Source organism: Lissotriton vulgaris, chromosome 2_2 (assembly GCF_964263255.1).
Source record: "Lissotriton vulgaris chromosome 2_2, aLisVul1.2, whole genome shotgun sequence".
NCBI lineage: Eukaryota > Metazoa > Chordata > Amphibia > Caudata > Salamandridae > Lissotriton > Lissotriton vulgaris.
In genome coordinates, this window is record NC_141688.1 from 156,726,608 (window position 1) to 156,752,412 (window position 25,805).

At 45.0% G+C, this 25,805-nt stretch overlaps 1 protein-coding gene across 1 annotated transcript in view; it reads right to left on the reverse strand.

Annotated features, from left to right (window-relative positions):
- LOC147729176 (sodium-coupled monocarboxylate transporter 2-like) overlaps nucleotides 1–7,514 on the reverse strand; it is a 514,719-nt gene extending 507,205 nt beyond the window's left edge. The window contains exon 1 of the mRNA XM_086959489.1: nucleotides 6,983–7,514. Coding sequence (XP_086815615.1) covers nucleotides 6,983–7,339 — 357 coding nt within the window. The 5' untranslated portion in view covers nucleotides 7,340–7,514. The remainder of the gene's footprint in view (nucleotides 1–6,982) is intronic.
- Between the last annotated feature and the right edge of the window lie 18,291 nt (nucleotides 7,515–25,805).

A 25,805-nucleotide genomic window follows, 5' to 3' on the forward strand; every position in this document is an offset into this window, starting at 1 on the left:
GGAGACTTGCTGTAAATTACACACAGTGGGAACATTGCCCTGCTCCATTAGGAGGCAGCTCCAATACATTTCTGAAAAAATACACTTATTTTACAGATTTTAATCAATCAAATCCTGAGTCATTTTATTTCAAAATGACACAGAAGTCCATGTCCAAAGTTAGACTTACCGATACAAAATTGCTGTATTCGAAGTCCTTTCTAGACAGATTAGCTGTAGATGGCTACGAGTTTTGGAGAGGAACAATTGACCTTAAATCGGTTTGGGGTACCAAAGATTGGCAGGTACAAGGCACTGAGGCTTTGCACCGTGCATGTCTCATCCCGAATCACATGTTGTTTCTAAATTCATCCATTTTCCAAACAACATGCTTTGGATTGGCTACTTCTAAAAAATTAAATACACCAATCATCCCCGATTTAGAAGAATATTCAGGTTGGGGTAATTACACTGAATTGTCCATTCATGAGTTGCAAGCTCTATTGCACAATTCATCCTTTAACGTTTCCAGTTTGGATTCCAAGGGTTGGCTGATGTGGCATAGGAGTGCTGATTCTTGCCAACGTCGTTTTCTGGGTTTGGCTGAAGGGTTCACGGAAGTCAGACCTGATCCCCGTTTTGAAGATGATTATACTGTCACCACTTATTCTGTGGGGAAACTGTGTCAGAATTGGTTACAACATTCCACATTAGCTACAGTTAAACTACATCTGTCTCAGTTAACTGAAAATGTGGATTTAAATGATTTTATAAAAGGCCCGGCTAAGGGTAGATCTAAACGGTGGATTCATGCGGTTTACAATGAAATTTGGAAAGTTTCTCAAATTGAGGCTGCTAAGCGCCTAAGGGCAATTGACCAAGCAAATTTAGAAAAAGTACTTGCAGTTGTCGATAACAGTATTAACATGCTTTCTTCCCGAATTTACACGTTGAACAATATTGTGTCTTCTGTTGTTGACATTGTGCATGATGAAGTGTCCGTATTGTATCATGGTCAAAATCAATTGCGTTCTGTCATGCAGTTTGCTTGGACACTACAGACTCTGAAGGCTGGTCGAGTGCCTTGGAGTTATATGAACGTCTCATCACTATTTGCCCCATTTAATTTGACTGACAAGCAGCGCATGCTTTCCATGCGAGATGCATCATTTTCTATGTTACACATTGAAAAATTAGAATCTTTGCCCTTTTCTGTAGCTGAGGCAGCTGCTGCTACATGGCTTATCCATGGTGTTATTACTTTACCATTTTCTCTGTATAAATTTACAAATTGTATGCGATATATTGCTATAGGGCGATATGAACCACTAGGCAGTGCTTTCCTCCATGAGACATGGTCTTTACCATACACATACAGATGTCTAAAGGAGGGGAAGGAAGTGAATCTGAATGGTGAAGAATGCACACAGTCGCCTGACCGTTCACTGATATGCAGACACATCCAGTTGCATGGTTCTTGTAATCAGGACAGGCCTAATTTAGCCTGTGTTTTAAAAGGCACACTGGTTCCTGCAATAGTTCCCACATTCACTTTATTGTCTAACGGTAGTTATTTACTTTTGAATAACGAGGCGTGTTGTGGGTTAATGGTCGGTATCGCCTATGTGGTTACTGTATCAGAACGTGTGGTGTGTTGCAAGAACGTGTTATATCCACCCACGCATGGGAATTCAGATGTTTCCATCTGGCCGCGCATCCCAACCTTGAGACCGGAGTTCAACGGCTTGAGCCGAATAAGAGCCCTTTTGTCTCAGAAGGAAGTGGCCCTGAGCTCGGCCCGTGAAACTTATGTCCTTCACATAGCTAACACACGCACAGAGGTGCAGGCACTTTTAAATACTGACTTGCCGTTTCATTTCTGCGAGCTGGTTCATCAGATCTTTAATGCCTCCTCCACGTCTGGAATCGCACATTTTTTTAAATTGGTTAGCAGTGGTCTCGTGACTACATTTGAAAAAGTATTTGGTATAATCCCTGCGTTCTTTCATTCTATATTCGCAAGTTTGTTTGGCGGATTCCCTGTTTTGCTGGCTTTGGCTGCAGGCGTTTTGGTGATATTTTGCTTTATAAAACATGGATGCCCATCCTGCACAAGGAGCCGGTCAGCCCCTTCTAACACTGTTTCGCAACCGGATGCTTGATTACTATGGCACCTTACCGCTTGCGACTTTAAGCAAGGCTTTTGGATTATCGTTTTGATTTTCCTATTTCACATGTGTCCAGCCTGTGTTTCATTGCCTGAGCTGTGATTTCGACTGGGCCATTGATTTGTGTCTCTGCTTGACGACTTCTCCTGACGTCGATTTTGATCAGCTGATGAGCCCCGTAGTTGCTCACGAGTTGGTTTGTTCTGGCGAAAGGGTTATGGCCGTGCAGCGATGCATGGACTAATGGGTCAGTGGGACATATCCGCAGCGGCGCATGACTTTCTGGCACATAGCGTTCTCGAGAACCCACTGAGTTGTCCTCTGATGTTGCTAGAGGATTCGGTGCTGGAGGAGCACGTATGTTCTTTCCCATTGCTTAATTGGATGGCTGAACTGTTTTCGGATGATGACAGTGACTTCATGTTGGAAGCTGTGGCTACCTATTTTGCATATTCTATCCACCCATGAGTGGCTTTGGAGACTTTCATTATTATGGCACGTGACTTTTTAGTAATTCTGAATGGTGCCTTTTCTGTTACGAGCATTCAACTTTTATATGGTCTGGGCCTATGATTTTATAAATGGCCTCAAGTTCTAATTTTTTATATTTTTGTGTGGCCACTATAGGCATTCATACATATTTTGTATTATTAATTCTTATATACATTTACATACATTTAGCGTGGCTCAATATTGTTGAACTCTGCTTTCATGTTTTGCCTTTCTTATAGTATTGGCTTGTTTTTTTCCATTTTTAACCGTCCTCGGATCATTGGGGGGGTGTCATATGGTTACTGTGTTTCTATATATTGTGTTAAGTTATCATGAGTTTATTAAATGTTTAAACAACATATTTTCCTTCGGCTTCAGTTTGCACACGACACCTAATTGTTATTGTAGCTTTCAACCTAGACGAAAGATGTGATTTATTTGAGAATAATATGTTATTGCTCTGATATCAGTTGTGCTTGGTACAACTGTCTGCACACTGAGAACTGCACCCTCTAAGAATAACCTAACACAAGGTTGCTGAAAGCCTGATCCTCGCACCACATTAGACATAACACAAATAATGTTGCTGCCAACATTGGGCTCTACGCGGGTTTAAGATAGAGTTACAGGGAATGAATCGACACACTTGATGCTTCGCATGCAGAGAGCTGGTAGCTGTTGATGTGATCTTCTCCTACTGACCATTAGAGGTATGGGCCCGCCCTGCAAAAAACCCAAATGAGACCTTCTTGGATATAAGATAGTATGCTAAATAGGGTGCGCGAAATATAGGTGATACAAACTTTCTATAGATTTTGCATTATAGTATGCTATCACCGTTCGCTTACTATGGACTAGTGACTATGCTGATAACTCTGATTTTCATAATATGTATGTTGATATTATATAAGATACTGCGTTTGAGAACCTTGCATTGAAAAATAAACATTTCAAACGTGCACATGTGTTCTTTGACTCCCAGTTTTTGTTTGAAATGATTATATAGCGAAAGAGTGTTCATGTGTTCGACGATACCTGAGGTACCCTAAGTTCATGTTCTGGATTGTCTAAGTCATTGGGAAGTTGTTAGTACCAATGAGACACTGTAGCTAGCTTGGTAAGGGGATTTCTGATACTAAGGTGAGTTTTGGGTCACCCTAACTCACCCAGGTTCTAGATCTCTGTGCACAGTTCTGTGGGAGAACGGAAACCCTGCTACAAGACACAGAAGGAGAGTGAAGGGGGAAGCTTGAAATGAGGGGAAAATTACAGAAAATGGGGGAAAGACCCAGAAGGAGAGTGAAGGGGGAGATAGAAGTGAGGGGAAAATACGAATGAAAAAGGAGAGAAAAGCTGAGCGAGAGAATGAAGACAGAGGTCCACTGGACCACCAGGGATGAGGAGCAGGTGAAACCTGCAGGTGGAGCAGGACCTCGAACACCAACACTCGAGAGTGCAGGGGCTCAGGGGAAGGCCTAAATTAATGGTGAAGCTGCAAGGTAGGGAGAGCAATTTTACGGAGGGGCCGTGGGGCAGCAGCGGTGGGGAAAAAACGGGCTGAAAAAGGAGAGAGAAACGTGCAAATAAGGCATCAAAAGTGCAAGAAAGCGTGGAGGAAAGACACAGAGGACACAGCAAGGGAGTGAAAGGGGGAGATTGAGATCAGGGTAAAAAATGAGTGAAAAACAGAGGAAAGACACAGAAGGAGAGTGAAGGGGAGATAAAAGGGAGGGGAAAAACAAGTGAACAGGGAGAGAAAAAGCGGAACAAGAGAATGGAGACAGAGGTCCACTGGACCACCAGCGATGAGGTGCAGGTGAAACCTGCATGTGGACCCAGGCCACTCCACAGCCCTCATCCTCCCCGACCTGTCAGCGGCCTTCGACACAGTCTCTCACCGCACACTAATCGCTAGACTACACAACGCCGGCATATAAGGAACTGCCCCGGAATGAACCTGCTCTTTCCTCACAGGAGAAGCCAGAGGATCAGGCTACCAACCTTCCTCTCCCCCCCAGTTTTCCAGTGGTGGTGGCCGGTTTTGTTACTGGGAGCTAGTTTTGCAGCGGAGGTGCAATATTAACTCCCAGTAACATAACTGCTTCACACTTGCATCACCCCCTTTCACCCCTCCACATCCCCAGGGGCCCATCCGAAAAAATTGCCAAGGCTGCGTTGGGTCCAAAATGCTGCCCTGGGTTGAATCATTATTTAGCAGCAGCAAACCCGCATGCAATGATCCAATTTGACCTAAATCTTCCATCTATTAAGTCCCTACATCTGTCTCAAAAAAATTTAGGGGCTTATTTATGAGCCCTTGCGTCACTTTTGAGCCGCCGGTGCGTCACTTTTTGTGATGCACCTGCAGGCTCAAAAAATGTGCCATGCTGCGTTATATTTACAAAGTGACGCATCTAGGTTGATGCGTCACTTTGTAAACCCCTGCAACACATTATACCTGCGCAAGGTCTAATGTATGCCTGGGGGGGCGTTCCGATGCAAGTAAGCCTCGTGGAAGTGACGCAGTGAAATCTATAAGATTTCACGGTGTCACTTCTAGGACGCAAATGCGTCAATATCTTACGCCTGCCTCATGGCAGGCGTAAGACTGGCGCAGGCACATTTCCCATGTGAAATGACCCACTGCTGGAGTTGCGTCACTTTTGTGACACACTCCAGCAATGCGTCATTTTTGCGCCTACAGATACGTCAGAAATACTGACGTATCTCTAACTCTTTGCGACATGATGCATCATATTGTAAATATAAAGCTTCCATCATGTCGAGAAGGGCTGGGTCTCTTTATGGGCCTTATCTTTTGCAGACAAAGGCTCATCATTAAAGCTGGAATGCAAGAGGAAGCGAGAAAAAATACAGCTGGGTAAATAGAACAGGAAATAAAGAAGGAATATTAGAAGAAAGGGTGAAAGGGTGAAAAGAAAGAAGTATGGCTGAATGAGCGGGTGAATGAGTGAGTCCATGGCTGAGCGAGTGGATGAAAGGATGAGTGAATGATAGGTTGAGTGACAAGTGAAAGGATCGCAACGTAAAGGGATGGGTCATAGGTGAATGGGCAGGTTAAAGGCTGGCAGAGTAAATGGATGGATGAGTGAATGGATAGCTGGATAAACAGGTGAAAGGATGGGACAGTAAAGGGATGGATGGATAGTGGATGGACAGGTGAAAGGATGACAGAGTGGATGGACGGGAGTGATTTGTTAGGTGGCTAAACAAAAGAAAGAATGCCAGAGTAAAGGGAGGGATGGATAGTTGGATGAACAGAAGAAAGTATGACAGAGTAAATATAGGGATGGATGTGTGGGTGCATAGATGGCAGAGTGGATATATGGAAGGCAGATTGGGTGAGTGAATGATGTATGGATGGCAGGATGCATGAATGGCAGAGTAGTTGGATAGCAGAGAGGATGGATGGATGGCAGAGTTGACAAATGGATGGATGGCAGAATGAATGGATGAATGCCAGAATCAATAGATAAATGGATAGATTGAAGGCAAAGTGGATTGATGCATGGCACAATGGAGAACTTGATAGGTGGATGGCAGAGTGGAAGGATTGATGGATGAATGGCAGAGTAGATGGATGGCAGAGTGGATGCATTGCAGAGTAGATGGATATATGGAATCATGGATTAGCAGTGGATGTCTGGTGAGGTAGCAATGGGATAAATTTCCTGGGTCAGGGTTAAGCAAACATATGCAAGGGTAAAAGCCCAGGCCAAAAATACAAAGTCTGACAAAAACATTAAAACGGACACACCATAAGGAGAAAGGGACTCAGAAAAAAATATTATGTGATAAAGTAGAAAATGTAATTGCATTAATAAAAATTGATATAAACATATTCCTTGACACACATGATTAAAACAAGAAGGATAAAAAATTCATTTTTACGAAATCAGCATCCTGAACGATTTTTGGGCATTATCATTGTGTTGACAATAATTCCGAGATTAATGTACATTCTTTGCAGTAATATTTTATTTCGTGATTACTGTGATTACTTCGTTTCTTATAAAGTACCTTTATATGCACCTTTACAATTAACTTATGGGCCACGTTTTCTAGCAGCTTATGATCGCTTTTGTTTGCTTATGTTTTTTTAGGATTTTAAATAGCAAATATTTGGTACTAAAATGTAAGCTGTCCTACAAAAGTGGCGAATGAAAGTTTTTAAACAGAATTTTTCTGGTAGCAAAATTCATATTAAATATTACACTCTGCAGTAAAGCATCAATTTACATCTAGGGAAATATATAACAGGCTATCACGCACAAATACCTTTTCAGCACATCAATGTCGTAGGATATCTTTTATTTCCTTACCTCATATGTACTGGTAGTTCCAGACCTGTAGAACACGGGCACAAAGAGTTCCGATGTGATTATGATGGCGAATGTGTAGGCAAGGAAGAAAACAGCGTAACATGCTCCATATCGATAAACGTCTGCGGGTGTCCCCAAAATCGTAACCGCGGACATGAAGCTGGCGGTCAGGGAAAGAGCCACTGGGCCACATGCCAGCTGCTTACCGGCCACTAAAAAATCACCAGCGGTTTTTTTCTTTCTCTCCTTGATAGCAAAAAATACTCCAATGCTGGCAGAAACCAGGAGAAGGGCGGCGAAGATGACATAGTCCCAAACCGCAAAGGTCCGTCTGGCCGGTGGTATGAAATTCGACATTTTGTTTGAGTAACTTTGACCAATTCTATCCTTTCTAAAACGCTGCAACAAACAGCTAAAGACTTAAAACTGCAAGGGTAATTATTTATGAAAGAGCTTTAAAACTGTTACAGCTGTAAAATGAGATCCATGGAGATGGGCTCTTCGGTCAGCCGGCACAATCAGAGAAACACTGGGAGGTGTTTGGATTGTATCAGCGTCAGGTGAGGTAACGTATTGACCCATAAATCATTATGCTCAGTTAAACATTAAGGCACTTCTTTGTGACTGTAGATGTTGTAACAACTACTCATTTAAATAACATAACGGCAATTGCTGAGCATTATAACGTTCCTGGAACTGAAAGCATTGCTCTTAGATTGCCAAGTCTTTGAAGTTACCCGTTTTTACACAGGTTCTTTTTAAGTCACTCCTCAGCATTTTCGGCAATTGCATTTGGGATCATATCATTCTCTAAAGCTAATACATTTAACTTGGAATTTCTCCAAGTTCGAACATGAATTGCCAACATTTGAAAAATAAATCCAGAGACGCTTTGCAATACTGGGCTGTGCCTGTTGCAGAGAGAAAGTTCTTGTTTACGTATCTATGTGTAATAAAGAGGAACAGTTACTGTGACAATATTACCCGGGACAGACTCCAACTTGCTGGGACAGTGCTTGAAAAAACGGGACAGTTGGCAACTACGGAGTTGCAGAACGCACAGCTTGGGAACAAGAGACACGCAGTTATTGCAGGTTATTGCGGAGCTGTACCGTCTGTAACTTAGGCACAACCGAGCAAAGATTTTGAGTTACATTTTACAATTTAGACAATCGCATTAAAGTAGCGAGTCGTAGGTGACCTTGGAACCTAAATTGACACATGTATGTAATGATGTACTTCCTTCCCCCAATAACTCTCGGAGGCAAGCTTCAGGTTTACTCTGTTTATTCAAGTAGTATCATACAAGGAGCGCTAAGCATGTCTTCTCTTCCAGCCAGCTCACGCGCTAATGCCTCGCTGCGCACGCCACTCCCCTACGTCACCGCACGTCACGTAGCCACGTGACGTGCACGTTAACATGCTCACTACATATCTCCCTTTTTTCCCAACACTCATATGTACAAGTCCTGGCTCATGTCATAGTCTCTGAACCTCGCAGGCTGAACCACCGCCCTGCCCCTTCTCGTCAGTCTTACCGGGGACGTGGCAGTTGTCGCTGCATTATCGTTACCACTTCCTAGCGCAGCCGCACTAGGCTCACTCCTGTTTCTATCCTCTTCAATTATCTGCTCCCCACACGTTTCTTGGTCCTCTTGCCTTGTCTCACCAATGTCCAAATCCTCTCCCCCATACTCATTGGGGTCATCGCTGCTGTTCTCACTATCTTCATCACTTCTGTTGCCTCTCCAGCAGAGTATTCTGTTGCATCTAGCCATGCGGTCCTGCGACCACACATTACCATCGCTCAACAAAGCTGCTCTGCCTCTGACTTCCACTACCTGTAGTGGCTTGCTGTACTTGCTTTCTCCCTTCTTCTGCAATGTGGCCAGTTTTACTCTCACCCATTCGCCTTTTTCTAAAGCAGTGTCCTTCACATTCCTCCGCGCATCGTAGTGTTTGGTGTACACCGCTTGGGCTCTCTCCAGATTGGCCTGCACCACCGCCGGTGACCACTCGCTCTTGATGACTCTTTCCTTCCATATCCTGTTGTCCTGAGTGAAAGGCTCACGACCTCTGAGGATCTGGAAGGGACTATAGCCTGTGCTCGTGGGTGTTATTCTGTATGCCCATACCATGTGCCAGATCTCTGCTTCCCAGTCTTTGTTGTCTGAGATTGCTGCCTGTATCGAGCCCATCACTACTCTACTGAAACGTTTCACCAGGCCATTACCTGCGGGATGGTATATTGATGTGTGCTTTGCCGTGATACCATTTCTCTGCATGAACTGGGACCATTTCTCAGAACGGAATTGGGGTCCATTGTCACTGAGGACACATTTTGGGATGCCCTCTCTCACAAAAGTTTCGGCCATGAAGCTCACTATCCTCTCCGTGTCCATGGTTTCTTCAATCCTCAATTCTGGCCATTTGGAATATCTATCTACCATTACGCAGATGTACTTCTGTATTCCCTGGGCATTTAATATCGGACCCAAAATGTCTATGGACAGTTCCTCCCATGGATTCTTCGGGGGATCAAATTTTCCTAAGGCTGGACGCAACGGTTTGAGTGTTTTATCCGCGCCCTGGCACCTCGGGCATTCTCTCACGTGTCTTTCCGCTCTTATGTCCATTCCCGGCCACCAATAATTCTGCTTGGCCCTTAGTTTCAACTTCCCTGCTCCCAGATGGCCTTCGTGCAGCATCTCCAGCAGCCTGGGAATCATCCTTGCTGGAGGTATGAATCTCTCTCCTCTGTATACGAAGATGCCTTGGTCATCGATTGATAGTTCCTCTTTAACTTCGAAATATGGAATGAGGCCTCGCTCAGTCTTGTTTTTGATTGGCCACCCCATCACTATATGGGCTTTCACTTCTTCCAGGACAGGGTCTTCTTCATACGCTTGTTTCCATTCCTGCTTGCTTATGATCACTTCCAGGTCTTCAGTAAGTGTGACCCATTCTTCCGCCGCTTCACAGTGTTCCATGCTGGGCTCCATTGCTGCCGCCCTGCTCAGATAATCAGCCACTCTGTTCTTACTCCCTGGGATGTGCTCCACGTCGTATCGAAACTCCATTAATTTGAGTGACATTTTTGAGATCCTCGGCGTTGCGTCAGCATGCCCACTGGATGTGAGTACCTTGAGTAGTGGCTTGTGGTCCGTCCTCAACCGGAACCTGGTGCCCCACAGAAATTGCCTGAACCGTGACATGGCCCACACCACCGCCAACATTTCTTTTTCGATCACACTGTACTTTTTTTCAGTGTCGTTCAGGGTGCGGGACGCAAAGCATATCGTTTCCACTTTCCCTTGGCCTCGGTCTTGCATGAGGACTGCTCCCAGTCCTTTGTCGCTGGCATCCGTTGTCAGTATTGTATTTCCTTGGGGGTCGAATCCTTGTAGTGGGACAGCCCCTGCCACCTCTCTTTTCACTTTCTCGAATTCTTGCTGGGCATCTTCCGACCACCGGAATTCGCTGTTCTCTCTGGTCAACAGTCTCATATGGTGGGTCTTGGAGGCAAAGTGTTCTATGAACTTCCCATAGTATTCTGCCATCCCCAGGAAGGATCGGACCTCCTCCTTGCTGGCCGGTGGGGGTGCGTCGCAGATCGCTTTCACATTTTCCCTTTTGGGGGTTACTCCTCGTGCGCTTATCTCATGGCCCAAGTACGTCACCTTCTCCATTCCTATGCGGCACTTAGCCCACTCTGCCGTGAGGCCCTTCTTTTCCAGGATTCCTAATACCACATCCAGTTTCTTGTCATGGTCAGCTCTGTCGCAACCCATCACTAATATATCATCCTGGAAGTATTGGACCCCTTGAATGTCCTTGAACAGCTGGTGCATGAGTTTTTGAAATACCGCAGCCGCCGAGGCTAGCCCAAACGGCATGCGGGGGAATTGATAGCACCCGAAGGGGGTTATGAACGAGGTCAATCTGCGGCTCTCCGGGTGTAATGCAATCTGGTGATAAGCCGACGTTAAGTCTATGGTGGAGTACCATCGAACGCCCCTCGTGCTGGCCAACATCTCTTCTATCCGGGGAAGGGGGAACTTCTCTACCACTATGTTTTTGTTCAATTCACGCAGGTCCACGCATAGGCGGACCTTCCCATTGGGTTTCTTCACCACCACCAACGGCGCCAACCATTCTGCGCAAGTAATCGGCTCGATGATCCCTCTTTTCTCCAGTTGCCGTAGTTCCTCCTTTACATCGTCCCTCACGGCCATCGGGATATTTCTCACCTTGTGGGCCACCGGTGTTGCGCCCTCTCTGAGTATGATTTTGTGCGCAAACTTGTCGAGCCTTCCTACTGTGCCCCCGAAGACTGTTGGGAACTCCTTCTTCCATCTGGCTGTGTCCAGCCCGTCTTCTTGCTCCGTCAGCAGTATTTGCTCCTTGCCCCCTGGATCCAACTTGATTCCCAAGTCTCCTTGGTCGAGCCACCCCAGGACCGATGGGCCTTTTTCTCGGAGACGTACAGCTTGCACTTGGCCGACCTGCCCCTGAACTCAAAGTTCAACTTCCTGCATCCCGCCATGGGGATCCGGTCTCCATTGTATGTAACGGGGCGTATGTCCAGTCTGTCCAATTCAGGGCCCAGTTGCGGGGCAAATTTCTCCTCCCATACGCTTCTCGGAATTATGGTGTATGGTGATCCTGTGTCCGCCACCACTTGGATTTCCACGCCTCCTATCTTCATGTCCATTACCGGTTTCATCGTTCTCCTTCCGTCCTTTCCACGAGTGCGGTCATCCACGCTCAAAATCTCGTCATAGATGCAGAGGACCGTGACCACCTCTTCTTCGGCCACCTCGTCTGGTTCTTCCGCTTCTTGATCGACGTACTTCACTGCGTTTTTGGAAGCCTTCTTCCTGCACACTTTTTCAAAATGGCCGACAATTCCGCAAAACAGGCATTTGGCGCGAAGCGCGGGGCACTTCCGGTCGTGCGCCTCGTGCGCCCAACTTCCGCACCTATAGCAAGACCGTTTATTACTTCCGGCCGGTTTGCCGGAGGGGCCTGGGTTGCCTTGTCCTTTGCTCGGGCCTTTTTCTGGTGGTTTCCGCACTTGGTGTTCCTTGTGGTGCTCTTCGTTGTCTACCTTATTCACTACCCCGCTGGGCACACTCTCTTTCTTCGTGGCCGCCGCACACTCTCTTTCTTCGTGGCCGCCGCACACCTTCGCGCCAGTTCGGCCCTCTTGACTATCACCAGCACATCCTTGAGTGAGGTGTCTCCCGCTGCCCATAGCTTGTCCTGTACATTCGTGCACGTGGTGTGCATCACCACTTGGTCTTTTATGAATTCACTTTCCCAGTTGGCGTACTTGCATGAGGCCGCCAGTTTCCTCAACGCCGCCACATACTCTTCCACGGTTTCTCCTGGTCGTTGTTTCCTTTGTTGGAAGTTAAACCGGTCCACTGAGACACACACCGATGGTTTGAAGTGTTCCTCCAGGTCTTCCATTGCATGCGCGTACACGTCGTCATCATCCGCCTCTCTCTTCTTAGGAACCAAGCTTTTGTAGATCCTCAGGCCTTCCGGGCCCAGGTTTAGCAGTAGGATACGTTTCTTTCTCGGAGGCTTGAATTTCTCCTCACTCTCGTCTTCCAGTACTTCTATGAAGTTATCTATGTACTCCTTCCAGTCCTCCCATTTCATGAGGGGTTCCCTGGGTCTGGGAAGGAACTGGACAGGTGCTATCGCAAACCCCGCTTGCGCGCTCATCTTCTCGCCCTTGGATGTGGGCGGCGCGCCTTCCTGGCTTCTCGGGCTCCCCGGCGCGCTGTTTCGTTCCTCCTCGCCAAGTAAGAGTGGAGGGCTGCTCCTTTCAGCCCCTTCCCGCTCAGGTGGGGTAGCCAGTGCGGTACCTGTGGGCCTAGATCGTAACTGGTTTCCTGCTTTGGTTTGTGATGCGGTTCCCAACAGGTTGCTCGCCGCACCCCTGCAGTGTTCGGTTCCACGTGCTGTCGACTGCGTTGCGCTCCTTGTGGTGCCCGGTCAGGGTGTGGTCGCTGCACGTTCCCTCGGGCCCTCCTTGCTCTCCGCTTCGCGACTCCGCTTCGTTCCTCCGTTCTTCGCGTAGTCGGCGTCGTGGGGGTCGTGGGTCGCTGATCCCACCCTCGTCGCCACTGTAATGATGTACTTCCTTCCCCCAATAACTCTCGGAGGCAAGCTTCAGGTTTACTCTGTTTATTCAAGTAGTATCATACAAGGAGCGCTAAGCATGTCTTCTCTTCCAGCCAGCTCACGCGCTAATGCCTCTCTGCGCACGCCACTCCCCTACGTCACCGCACGTCACGTAGCCACGTGACGTGCACGTTAACACGCTCACTACAATGTATTTTTATACATTGTACAAAAAGTATACAACTTCATATGAATTGATGTACACAAAGTGAAACCAGGGGCCCTATTATACATGTCGGAAGTGCTCTAATGGCCGCCATCTTGGACAGTCGGGCAACAGCTGAAAGGTATTTTGACGCTCCAAATCATAAAAGGCAGCCTGGCCCGATACACAGCAGGAGCGCCAATGGTGCACCCAAAGGCAAGCCCGTCTTTGCCTGTCTGCGCCTGACCAGGGTCCAGGAACTCTGCCTCGCCCATGCTATTGATTGGGCAGGATTTCGCAAAAAGAAACCTGCTCGAGTGAATACCCCCATAATACGTACTGACTGGAAGTAGTAATACAAAATTAATGTGCACCTTACAAAAAAACAAGGGAAATAGCTTTACGCACGTATGCACTAATATGAAATAAAATATGAAAGAACTACAACGGTATTTACAGTATCATTTAAAAGAAATTAAAAATAATGCATGACTGGCCCACATGTGTATTTCGTAGTTTGCATGTTGCATCTTCCTATGAAATAATAAATAATGCCGCTTTTGCTTTAAGCTTATGCTAGGAAACATTAATAGGGAATAGTGCAAAGGTGGATGGTAAATAGTGAAAAGTGCATTATCATATACTGAATGAATGTTCATGTTCCATTTTGCTATAGTGAGCTGGATAAAACACAATTTTCACTCAACTTAACCTGTCTAGTTTCGTGCAAATGTTTCACCTGATGTGGACCGGACCTGTAGGTTTTAGGGTATAACTGGGGTGCCTTTAGGGGTGTGATTTAGACTTGCGGGGAGGAAGAGAAGAAGGGTGAAATTGTCGCTGTTCGTCAGTTTGACGAGAGGCCTGACTGTTCCTGTGCCTGTCCTGCTCCTGGGTTCTGAAATCTTTGTTCCCTGTTTCTATTTCATGAAACCCCCACCATCACCTAGCCCAAGGAGTGGGTTTTCTACAGACCTTTAGGTGTGTATTATTCGTAGTTGTTCTTGCAAAATTACTTGCAACTGTATTTTGTCTCTTTGTCCATTCACCTATGCACTCCATCATAGATACGTTGACACGTAATATTTTAGATGAAACTATTGTCTCTTCATCTATCACCTCCATTACATGTATTTTGTTTCGCATTTCATTTTGCTGAAACTTTTCCCTCCTAATCTATCAACTCCTTCATGCACAATATAATTGCTTGTCTGATGAGTTTGTATCTATTGAAAGTTGCAGATGTTTTCTCTCCCTTTGTGAATTTCATTGTTTGCATTTGTGACCGTATGCAATGAGCTTTTAACCATTTAATTTGAGATAAAACTTTATTAACTTTGCAGTGAGTCTGTGATTATTTAGCAGACTGAATAGTTAGTTAGATAGTATTATCATTACCATTAACTATTCCACTAATTCGTTAATCGACCAAATAGAAGGAAAGTTGATGTATAAATTAAATAAGTATTTTATGATGACACACATGGATAATAGAAGGAAAAGAATTGAACGTACATAAATTGACCCCAGCGCATCAGGGATTTGGGTGAATGTGTGTGGGCCATTGTTCTGTGATATTATCGAGTATTGATCCCTGATCCGGTATTGGCCTTGCGCTGGATCAGTTTCTTGGTAGCAGAGGATAGTTTAAATATTGATTAGTTTTGTAATGATTATTGATTATATTTTCTTAACACGAAAAAGTTAGTGTCCTGTTCTATGTTGTCTAGAAGTACAGGTACAGAGATTCCTGAGAAACCCCGGGAATGGAATTTAGCCTTTGGTAGCCAGAAGAAGAGTGTGGTAGATAAATCACACAGCAGAAGTACTATATCTGTTGTAATAATACCAAACCTACAGAGGGCAGTAGGTGTTATATCAGGGGAAGTTCGTATAGAAGTAGAGTGTATGAAATAGCGAAGAGTCCACTTTCTAAACTCTAGCATTATCCCCAGGAGAGTACCAAGAACTCTTTCGGCACCAAAAAGTGCCCTTTTGATATGTTAGCCTTCTCCCTAGAAAAGTACCAGGTCCTCCCAGAGCTTGTAAGAGAAGTGAGATAATGCTGGTTGTTGTTATTGCATGCAGTGTAAGAAAAATCTTTCTGGGACAAAGTGAAAAACGATCTCCTTATTTAGTGGAGCAGACAAGGTAGCATTGTTTTGTGGTGTTACTAACTGAAATTTTGATTAAGAAAACTCATAAAAATGTTGCCGTTATATTTTCTGAAAGGAGGGTCAGTAGAAGGAGTAATACTGACGTCAGAAAAAGCTGCGCTGGCATTGGTCAGGCAGCTGGCGTGTACTGAGCTTTGATTGATTGGTTGGTGTGAGCCGTGCTAGCATTGGTCTAGATAGCAGGTACGTAGAGAGCTGTGATTGGACGGGTGGTTGACGCTGGTATAGGACGAGAGTTGACCAATAGAACAAGTAGAATTACAGAAAGGTTGTATAGTTTGTTTTTGCCGAGACACATTAGCGTAAGGAATCAGAAGATGTAGTTGCTTCAGAAAATGAAGAATTTCTTGAATAAAGATAAACCAATTGTGACTAGAGAGAGAATTCCGATTCCACCTCCAAAAACGCCTGCTTCCTATAAGATGTTGGAGCGAGGATATCATACGTGTATGTGGTTAGAGAATTGGATGGAGTATACAAAGGATAATGGTGTTATAACTTTTCCATGGCATGGCATATTTAATGTAAGGATTTTGCAGAATTTGAGAAATCAAATGAATCCGTTAGAACCGAATCCTAGACTTACACAGCACAAAGCACTGGAGCAATGGGAAGTTGAAGAATTTGAGAGAGAAAGATATAGAAGCAACAAAAGTGACAGGAGTATGATGTTTAGATACCCTTTTGAGAGCAGGGAAAAAAAACTGAAAAGATGGAGGAGAGGTGTGATAACTGAAGATTTGTACCCAGTCTTAGTTGCTGAAGATCAGACAGGAGGCAAGTGTACAGAGAAAAAGAAAAATATAGAAACTTCTAGCTTGAGGGATAATCCGAACGATTTTGAGGATGATGAGTTGTTAGAGGATATTATGACCGAAAGACCTCCACCATATGAAGAAAATTCAGGCGATGTGACTCCAAGTGCCCCACGAATGGGAATCCCATTGACTCCACAAGTCACAAAAGTAGCTAAAGTAGTATGCGAAAATGAAACACATTTATTGAACAAAGCAAGAATAGAGCAGGTCCAGAAATTGAATCAGTTGAGTCTGAATGCAGAAGCATTGAAGGTACCGGTAACAATTGGTCCCATAGTTCCATTGGAGAAAAACTGAATTTATCACAAGTACATACATTGACAGTCCGAGAAGTGGTATCAGGAGTGAAATGATGACGGTGGCAAATGAGAATAAACAGGCTGATCTGAATAACACATTGTTAAATCTTCCAGTTGGTGAATAATAACAGAAACCCCTAGAAGAAGTATCCCAATAAACCCAAGAAAAAAAGGGCCAAATGTCACTCCAGTAGCATGGAGTTCAGCAGGTTCATCCCCAGAAGAATTAAATAATTGGATAAAAGAAATGGCAAAGCCAAAACATCAACCCCAAAGTATAAATGTGAGCCAATTGAAAGTAGATTTGGAAGAGATGAATATTGGCACAAAAAGTTCAGACAGATTAGGGACTTTCTGAGATGAAGAACTATTGTATTTGTGTAAAACTATTACTTGGAGAGCAAAGAATCTTCATGAGAAAATATCAGAAGCTGCTAGTGAGTTAGGAGTAGATATAGAAAAATCGAAAGTGTTTCAGAAATCTTACAGAATGGCCTTTATTGACAAGGATCTAGAGAGTTTGAATGCGAATGGAAAAAGATTGCAAATATAAGAATTATTTGAAAAAATGGGGAGATATAGATTGACGGAAAAATAGATGGATGAGACAGAAGGAAGAAGCAGCTGGTAAAGGAGTGTCAATGTTTCCGTTAAAAGAAACAGAGCAAGTTGAAAGGGTGTGTCCAATGAGAGAAGTTCCAGATGGTGGATAATTTCACGTTCCTTGGAGGAGATTATTGTCTTTCACTAATGATTTTCCCAGATAAAGAGGAAAACCTGTTAAGTGGTACAAATAGTTAGGTTTGTGAAGGTTTCAAAGGTTTTGGTAAAGAATTTAGATGGATTGTTTGAGATTGTTGTTCCAGCTGATCTGTGGACAGAGCTTAAGATTACTGTTGATTGTCCACAAGAAGAACATCCTAGAGACCCTAAAACAGGTGCACCATCTGATGAAGTAATGAAAAAGAATAATCAGGTAATCACTTACTTGAAGGGGAAGATTTTCCTGAAGGAAACAGATTGAGTTAAAATTGACAGGACAGCCCTAGAACCAAAAGAATCAGTACATGCTTATTACGAAAGATTGTTGCAGGTATTTAAGCAGTATAGTGAGTTTGAGACTATTGGAGACAAAGATATGGGAAATTTTGTGTACCGTTTGTGTTTGGATTAAAGCAAGAGATAATTAATATGATACAGCAGCATTTTATTTGTTGGCAGAGCAAAACAGTTGATGAAATCCCAAGGTATGCTAAGTGTTGTTGTGACTAAATTGATACCAAACATATAAATTTAAAAGAAAAAATTATGTGGGCCCAAGTGAAAGTAGCAGAGCAGCAAGAAAACAATAATACTCAAACAGGTTACCAGATGAATGGTCAGAATCAGAATGGGCAGGTACCCAGTGGAGGTAGGGGTAGAGGTAAAATGAGCAGAGAGGAAGCTATGAAGAAAGTTTCTTGTCATGTCTGCGGAAAGCATGGACATTGAAAGAACTACTGTAGATCTGCTGTAAAAAATAATGGGGTAAATCAAAATGAAATTCCACAGATGCAGTATGAGGTGGGTGTAAACCAACAGCAGCAGCAGATAGTTACTCCACAGTTACAGGTGCCACAAGCTCAGAGGTACAGTATGAATTCTTGATTTCATTGAGGTGATCAAGTTAGTAAAAATCACAGTATGCAAATGGTTCAGCAATACTGGGTGCAATGCAAGGAGAATGATTCAGGCTCATCTCAATGACGGTGACTGAGGGGGGGAGGAAGAGTGGGTACTTGGCGCATCCTTGGCGGTAGATCAGTCAGGTCCATTTGTTGATGAAAAAGTGGAATGATATTACCTTGTTAGTAGATACTGGTGCTAACTGTTCTACTGTGAGAGAAGCAGACATTCTGAACCTACTCTCTTGGCAGAAACTATCCAACTTAGAGGTGTCTTGAATATGCATATTAGAACACCAGTCGCAAATCCAATAGAAGTTCATATTAGAAACTTCAGAGATATGCATCGATTTGTGGTATGTTATTTGAGTCCAGTAAATCTCTTAGGTAGGGATTTATTATGTAAGGTGAATGGCCCCATCTATTGTACACCGTATGGTATTGCATTTCAGACACCTGATAAGGATGTCGAATTTAAGACGATGCTGGCGAACCAAAGGACGGAAGTGGATGAGTTATTTTCACTTCTCACAGAAGAGAATTTGCCTAAAGAGTTAAAAAGTGCAGTGGGGTTGCATGTATGGGATTTTTCAGGAAAATAAATTGGCCTAATGAAAAATGTAGATCCAATTCAGATTACTGTGAAAGAAGGTGCTGTATATCCAAACACACCTCAGTACAGAACGAGTCCAGAAGTAATTGCAGGAGTTGTTCCTGTGAATGATCAAATTATTGAACAGGGAATCCTGAAAGAAATACTGAGCAGTCCTTGTAATTTGCCTATTATAGGAATTAAAAAGCCCAATGGAAAGTACAGAATAGTGCAGGATTTACAAAAGATTAATAAAATTGTAATACCTTGTTGTCCAGTAGTGTTAAATCCAGCAGTGATCCTTTACCACATTTTCTGGGATGCTGAATGGTACACAGTGATTGATTTGTGCCAAGCATTTTTTTCTCGATTCCTTTACATCTGGAAAGCCAGTATTTATTTGCATTCCATTTGAGAGACTGTATTTTGGCATGGTGCCGAGTTCCTGGAGGGTACACAGGTCGCCCCTCAATCTTTAACCAGATCTTGAAAAAATGTCTGGAGACTTTAGTCATGCCAGGAAATTCAGTTTTGGTTCAGTATACTCATGACCTGTTAGTGGCATCAAAGAAGACACAAGAGGCCTGTGTGACAGACACAGTTGCCCTATTGAACCATGTGGCAGAAGGAGGACACAGTCCAGTACCTAGGAGGACACAAAATAGAAAAAAGAGTCAGGAAAGTGACACCAGAATGAATTAATGTGATCAAACAAATGAACACGCTCATAACTCAGAAAGAAGTACGAATGTTTTTGAGAATGGTTGGATACTATACACAGTGGATCAGAGGTTTCTCACTGATTGCAAATCCTGTAGAAAGGCTGCCAGAAAAAGATGTGAAAGATCTGATTGTCCTGGATGAAGTATGGAAGCCTTTATTAAATTGTGCTAGACCAAGTTTGGTCTCTCAACTATTCCATCTCATCCATATCTGTGTCCCCATGCCCATGGTCTGACCATGCTCTTATCTCATTTTCCCTCCACCTCAACCCTGTAACTTAGGTTCCGCTTGCAAGAAACACCTGGGCACCGAACTGGAACCGCGTTGACCTCCCCTCACTCTCCTCTTCTCTCTTGAACTCCTCACCCAACCTGGTGGGCCTATCCTCCTCATTGCAAGCCACTGCTATCGATACCTGGCTCGCTGGAGGCTGTGATTTAGTAGCTCCCTTACGTCGGATCTCAACTAAAAGACCTAAGGAGTCTAACCGGTGGTTCAGCGAAGACTTAAAGGATAAAAATCTGACCCTCCGGCGAGCTGAGAGGCAATGGAGAAGGGACTACTGTCCCCTACTGAAAACCCACTACCTCACACTATTACATGATTATAAAAAAGCTATTCTAGGAGCCAAAACTGCCTACTTCTCATCAAAAATCCTGGCGGCAGAGAATAATTCTAGGGAGATCTTTACCATCGTACACCATTTAGCCTTTTCTGAGAGGACTACCCCTAAACCCCCTCCTACCCAGTCCCTATGTGATTTACTGAATTATTATTTCCTGGATAAAATCTCCAATATCAAGACTAACATCCCACCCCCCTCTTCTACTTTTGTTGATCCCCTCCCTCCCATAGTCCAGTGTCGTCTGTCTTCGATCCCCCCTCTCACTGAAGAAGTATTTTTGGAAACTCTTCCTAAGGTAAAGTCAGGTTCCTCGGCCGATATCTGTCCGGCCCGCATCCTTCAACAGATTTACTCTGTCTGCACTCAGCCCCCGATCACTTTTCTTAATAGCTCCCTTGCGCAAGGGGTTGTGATTTCGGCACTCAAATCTGCCACAATAGTGCCTATTTTAAAGAAACCTGGTGCAGATCCGTCCGCCCCAGTCAACTACCGCCCCATCTCCTTGCTGCCCTACTTGGGCAAGGTGCTCGAGCGCCATGTTACTTCGGTACTCAGTGCCCACGTGGAAGCAACGGGGGGCCTGGTGCCTTGTCAAGCGGGCTTTCGGCCTAGGCACTCTACTGAGTCCGTCGTGGTGTCGGTCCTGGACAACCTCAGGGGGGGCATGGACCAAAATAAACACCAGGCCCTGGTGCTCCTCGATCTCTCCGCCGCTTTTGATACGGTGGACCACTCCATCTTGCTGTCATGTATCAGAGCGGCGGGAATCGGGGGCTCAGCCCTGGTCTGGCTATCGTCCTTCCTGAGGGATCGCACCCAGGCTGTCCCTTTGGGGGATTTCACGGCAACTCCACTCAAGATCACTTGTGGTGTTCCCCAGGGCTCCTCTCTTTCCCCTCTTTTGTTCAATCTTTATATCTATCCTCTAATTTTCGCACTCCAGCAGCTGGAGGGTACTGTATACAATTATGCGGATGACCTCCAGCTCGTCTTCAACCTTTCTCCTTCTTCCCATTCTATCTCTAACTTTCAGACTATTATGATTTTCATCAGGGACTGGATGAGCCACAACCACCTGAAGTTGAACCCGGATAAGACCGAGTCGGTTCTCACTGGCGGCTCTTCCAGTCCCTGGAACTCTTTATTTTGGCCCTCTTCCTTAGGTTCCCCTCCCACTCCTTCTCCTACAGGTAAGACCTTAGGCATCAAAATGAATATTCACCTCACTCTTCACTCACAAATTAGCTCTGTCGTCTCTTCCTGCTTTTTCACCCTTCGCACTATTCGCACTGTCTCCCGTTTTTTTTCCCCCTTGGCACTTAAGTTGATCATGTCTGCCTTAGTGATCTCCGGGCTGGATTACGCCAATGCCCTGTACAATGGCATTCCAGCCTACAGTTTACGAAAGCTCCAGCTGGTGCAAAACCAGGCGGCCCGGCTAGTGTACGGCCTTCCCCGCTCCCACCACTCAACTCCGTTACTGAAGGCGCTCCATTGGTTGCCTGTCAGGGAACGTTCCCTCTTTAAAACTGGCTGCATGGTTTTCCAGGCACGCCAGGGATCAGCCCCTGCCTTTATCATCTCCCTGATAAAGGAATATGTCCCCGCCAGAGAGCTTCGCTCATCTTCTCAATCCCTTCTACAGGTACCCCGCTACAAGCGAAAAAAGTGGGGAGGGGCCAATTTTTCATTTTTGGCACCCACCTTCTGGCACTTCCTCCCCGACCATCTGCGGTCGACCAAACACTACTCCCTCTTCCGTAAGGGCTTGAAAACCTTTTTGTTCAATCAGGCTTTCTCGCAGTAATCCATCTACTGCTTTGCTCCTGCTTATTATGCCTTCAAAGCGCCAAGAAACCGTCTGGTGAACGCTGCGCTATACAAGTATTTTAAATTCAAATTCAAATTCTTTGTTGAGCACCTGCATTGGGAATGCCAGATTATACAAAAGAGTTTGTATTGTACTGCTGTGAGAGACATGATTGTGCACTTTCAGTCCTAACCCAAAAACATGGAATGGCATGACGTCCAGTAGGATATTTTTCTGCTACATTGGATTCAGTGCAGTATTACCAGGCTGTTTGAAAGCAGTAGCCGTCACTTGCGTGAGTCTGGAAGAAAGTGAAACGATTATGATGGGATATCCAGTCAATGTGTCTGTGCCACATTCTGTTGAGATTTTTTTAACTCGCACCAGAACGCAGTACCTGACTTCTAGTCGGCTGACTAAGTACAAGAGAGTGATCTGGCTGCTGAAAATGCACACCTGTAAATCCAGCAAATCTATTGCTGTATTCTCGTTGTGAGAAAGAGAGAGGAAGCGCATCACAGTTGTTTGGATGCTACAGAACTATGCACCAAACCCAGGACTGATATAGAAGATGCTCCATTGGAAGATTCGGACTGTGAGATATTTGTGAATGGGTCATGTCTAAGAAAAAAGAAAGGTGTATTATGCACTGCCTATGTTGTTTGCACCATGGAGGGAGTTCTTGAAGAATCCCGTCTGAAAGGGGTAAACTCCACTAAAAGTTGCTGAATGGATTACTCTGATTAGAGCGTGCAAAGTTACGAAAAGCCTGAGGGTAACCATATTTACAGACAGCCAATACGGGTTGGATGATTTTGGTCAGCCATGGATGTACAGGGGATTACATTTTTTTTTTAATGATTTTAATGATTTCAATATGATTACGAACAACAACATAAATTACAGTACAATACAGGAGGGCGAACCACCCGCCAGAACAGGCATCGAGATACCGCAATCCAGCGTGCAAAGACAGGCATGTATAACACCATGTGGAGAAAGTCATAAGACGGTAACTCTGTAAAAATAGGACAATGAATCACTGTGGTGTCCGTACAGAGTATGCAGCAATATTACACATAGTCAATCTCTCAGTGACAGCATATTCATTTTTACAATACAATTATATCACAGGTCTTCAGCAGCATCAAAGTGCAGCCATTTCGCCACAGGGTCCTAGATATCCCACGGGCGAGACTTAAGAGGAATAAGTTCCCAGTAACACTCCAGCTGCGTCCTGCAGTATGTCACATCCCGGACCCATTCCTTTACAGTTGGGGGGAAAGACAGCACCCCAGTGTAAAGCCACCTGTCTTTTTGCTAATAATAATAACGTCAGCTTTCTAGACTTTGGCGGTACACTTAAAATGACACCTAGCAGTGAAAAAATTGGAGTGCAAGGGAGCTCCTGCCAAGTTATAGTCTTTATGTGGTGCAATTTGCTATAGGCCCACACTGCCAGGCTAAATGGAGAAAGGTGGCTTGGGAGGACCCTCACTGCCAGCAGTTGGCATCTGAGCGAAAACCCCTTCTATGCAGTTGCGTGGGGGTGCTTTATTACCGGTGGAGATATTTGAAGTGGGTAAGCCTGAGGCAATAATTGGGGTAATTGCCTGCAGCCAAAGTTCCATTGCTCATCAGTGACGCTCTCCCCAAAGTCCTCCTCCCAAGCCCAATAGGATGGTGGAACAGTAACCAGTCCAGTTGTGTTATGGTGTATATTCAGGAGGTACGTTTACGGCCCGATTCCACTGACAATATGTTTTAAAGTGCTGGCAATGTGGGGGTGGGCCAGGGAAGGTCTTAAATTTGCTTTTGCAAGCGGCACAAATCTGATAGTAAAGTAACATGTCAAGCGCAGTGTGCGGGACAGGACCACACGTTTGTTGTAAATGTTAAAAAGCTGTCATCTGGGAACAAAATTTGACAAGGTGAAGGATGTGAACTTGCATGCGTAACTGCGCCCTAGCATCCATCTGTGGGAGCAGCAGTGGATTATTAGACAGTGGTATAGAAGTATTTCCATATGTGCCCTTTTATGGAGGTCTGCCAAATCCACTGTAGGGTTTCAACTGTGTTCACTTCATCATGTGGACATTTGTAGGTTTGATTGAGTGCTGTACTTATGGGATCAGGCGCTACTCTTTTGCTCTCTATCGCCACATGCTGCTGAAAAGGTAGGTGATGCACCCAAACATTTAAAAATTGTGGCTGTGCGCTGTACACATCGTGGGCCAGATGTAGGTAAATACCATTTACCGATTCTAAAATACCGAATTTTACCGATTTGGTATTTTACAATGGGTAAATGGTATGTAGGTATTCATTCGGTAATTTTTATCGAATCGGTAAAATTCGGTAATTCGGTATTCCCCATTCCCCAGCCTAGAGGCCGATAGGATCAGTTCCAAATATTCTTTATAAAATTTGGACATCAAGCTGTCTGCTCCCGTGCCTTGTCTGGAGACAGACTGCTTCTAACCCGACGCACATACTCTACAGTGAACAGGACATCCAAATACTCCTGGTGTGCCCTGCTCAGCCATAGTAGTTCAAAGGAGCCAAAGTAGTCACCCAATACAGAATCAGATGGGTAAGAATGAGATTATACAGTTGTGCGTAGAACGTTTTCCTGGTGTCTAGAATGTCTGGTGGAGTATGCACTATGTCCCAAATGGATGTGGGCAAGACAGCCACAAACAAGGAAGCTCTAGGTAGGTGCAGAGAATTTGCATGCGTTTTGGCCGGCCTATCCCCTTCGCCATAGCGTGGCGCAGTGGTATGCTTTTGGAGGAAGTTAGTTTCACGTAATGCCTCATCTTGAAACTCCATGAGCTTGCTGTGCATGTGCCCCAATGTTGTGGAGGATGATGTAGTGCAGTATTGCGTTTACATGGTGTATAATTCTGTCTCTAGCTTATCTCAACTCCGACAGATGGCCGCAGAGTACCCCAGACTGTCCAGCTGTACATGCCTCCCATATTACCACTTTAAATGCCTCCTCAGAACTTGCATTGTGTTCAAAATATCCCATATTGTTTGCCCCGAGACCTTCTCCGAAAGCCGCATCAAACAGAGCGTTCGACGGAAAGCGCCACATGAACGGCTGCCTATACGGTTTGCGTACTGTGAGAAACAAATTATTGAGGTCTGGTCTGATAATGTATGTGGGTGATGTGCAGCCGCTGTGATCCAAGTGTGTAAATCCCTGGAAGTAAGCCAAAAGTCTATCCTGGACCATGCCAGCTGCTGCTGCGTGATGCATGTGCCTTCTCGAGCATGCAGATGAAATACCCAAGCAAGTGGTAATCAGAGATCAGGCCCCTGAGAACTGCAGCCGCCTGAGAATGGTCAGTGCACAATGTTCCAGTCCTACGCACTCTACTCAGGAATCCAAGCCAAACACCTACGATGACTACAACGGATCCAAAACTCCTCCGCCTAACTGATCGTTAACTCCCCCCACCGCAGCCACATCACCACCCTCCTGAGAGACCTACACTGGCTCCCCATAGACAAGAGGATCACCTTCCAGCTCCTCACCCACGCACACAAAGCACTTCACAACGCCAGACCAGCCTACCTGAACAGCAGACTCAACCTCCACACCCCCACCCGACAGCTCCGCTCCACCAGCCTCGCCCTTGCAGCCGTCCGCCGCATCCAACGAAAGGACCTCCGGCAGCAGATCCTTCTCCTACCTCGCCGCCAAGACCTGGAACATCCTCCCTACCCACCTATGGCAGACCCAAGACCTCCTCGCCTTCAGAAG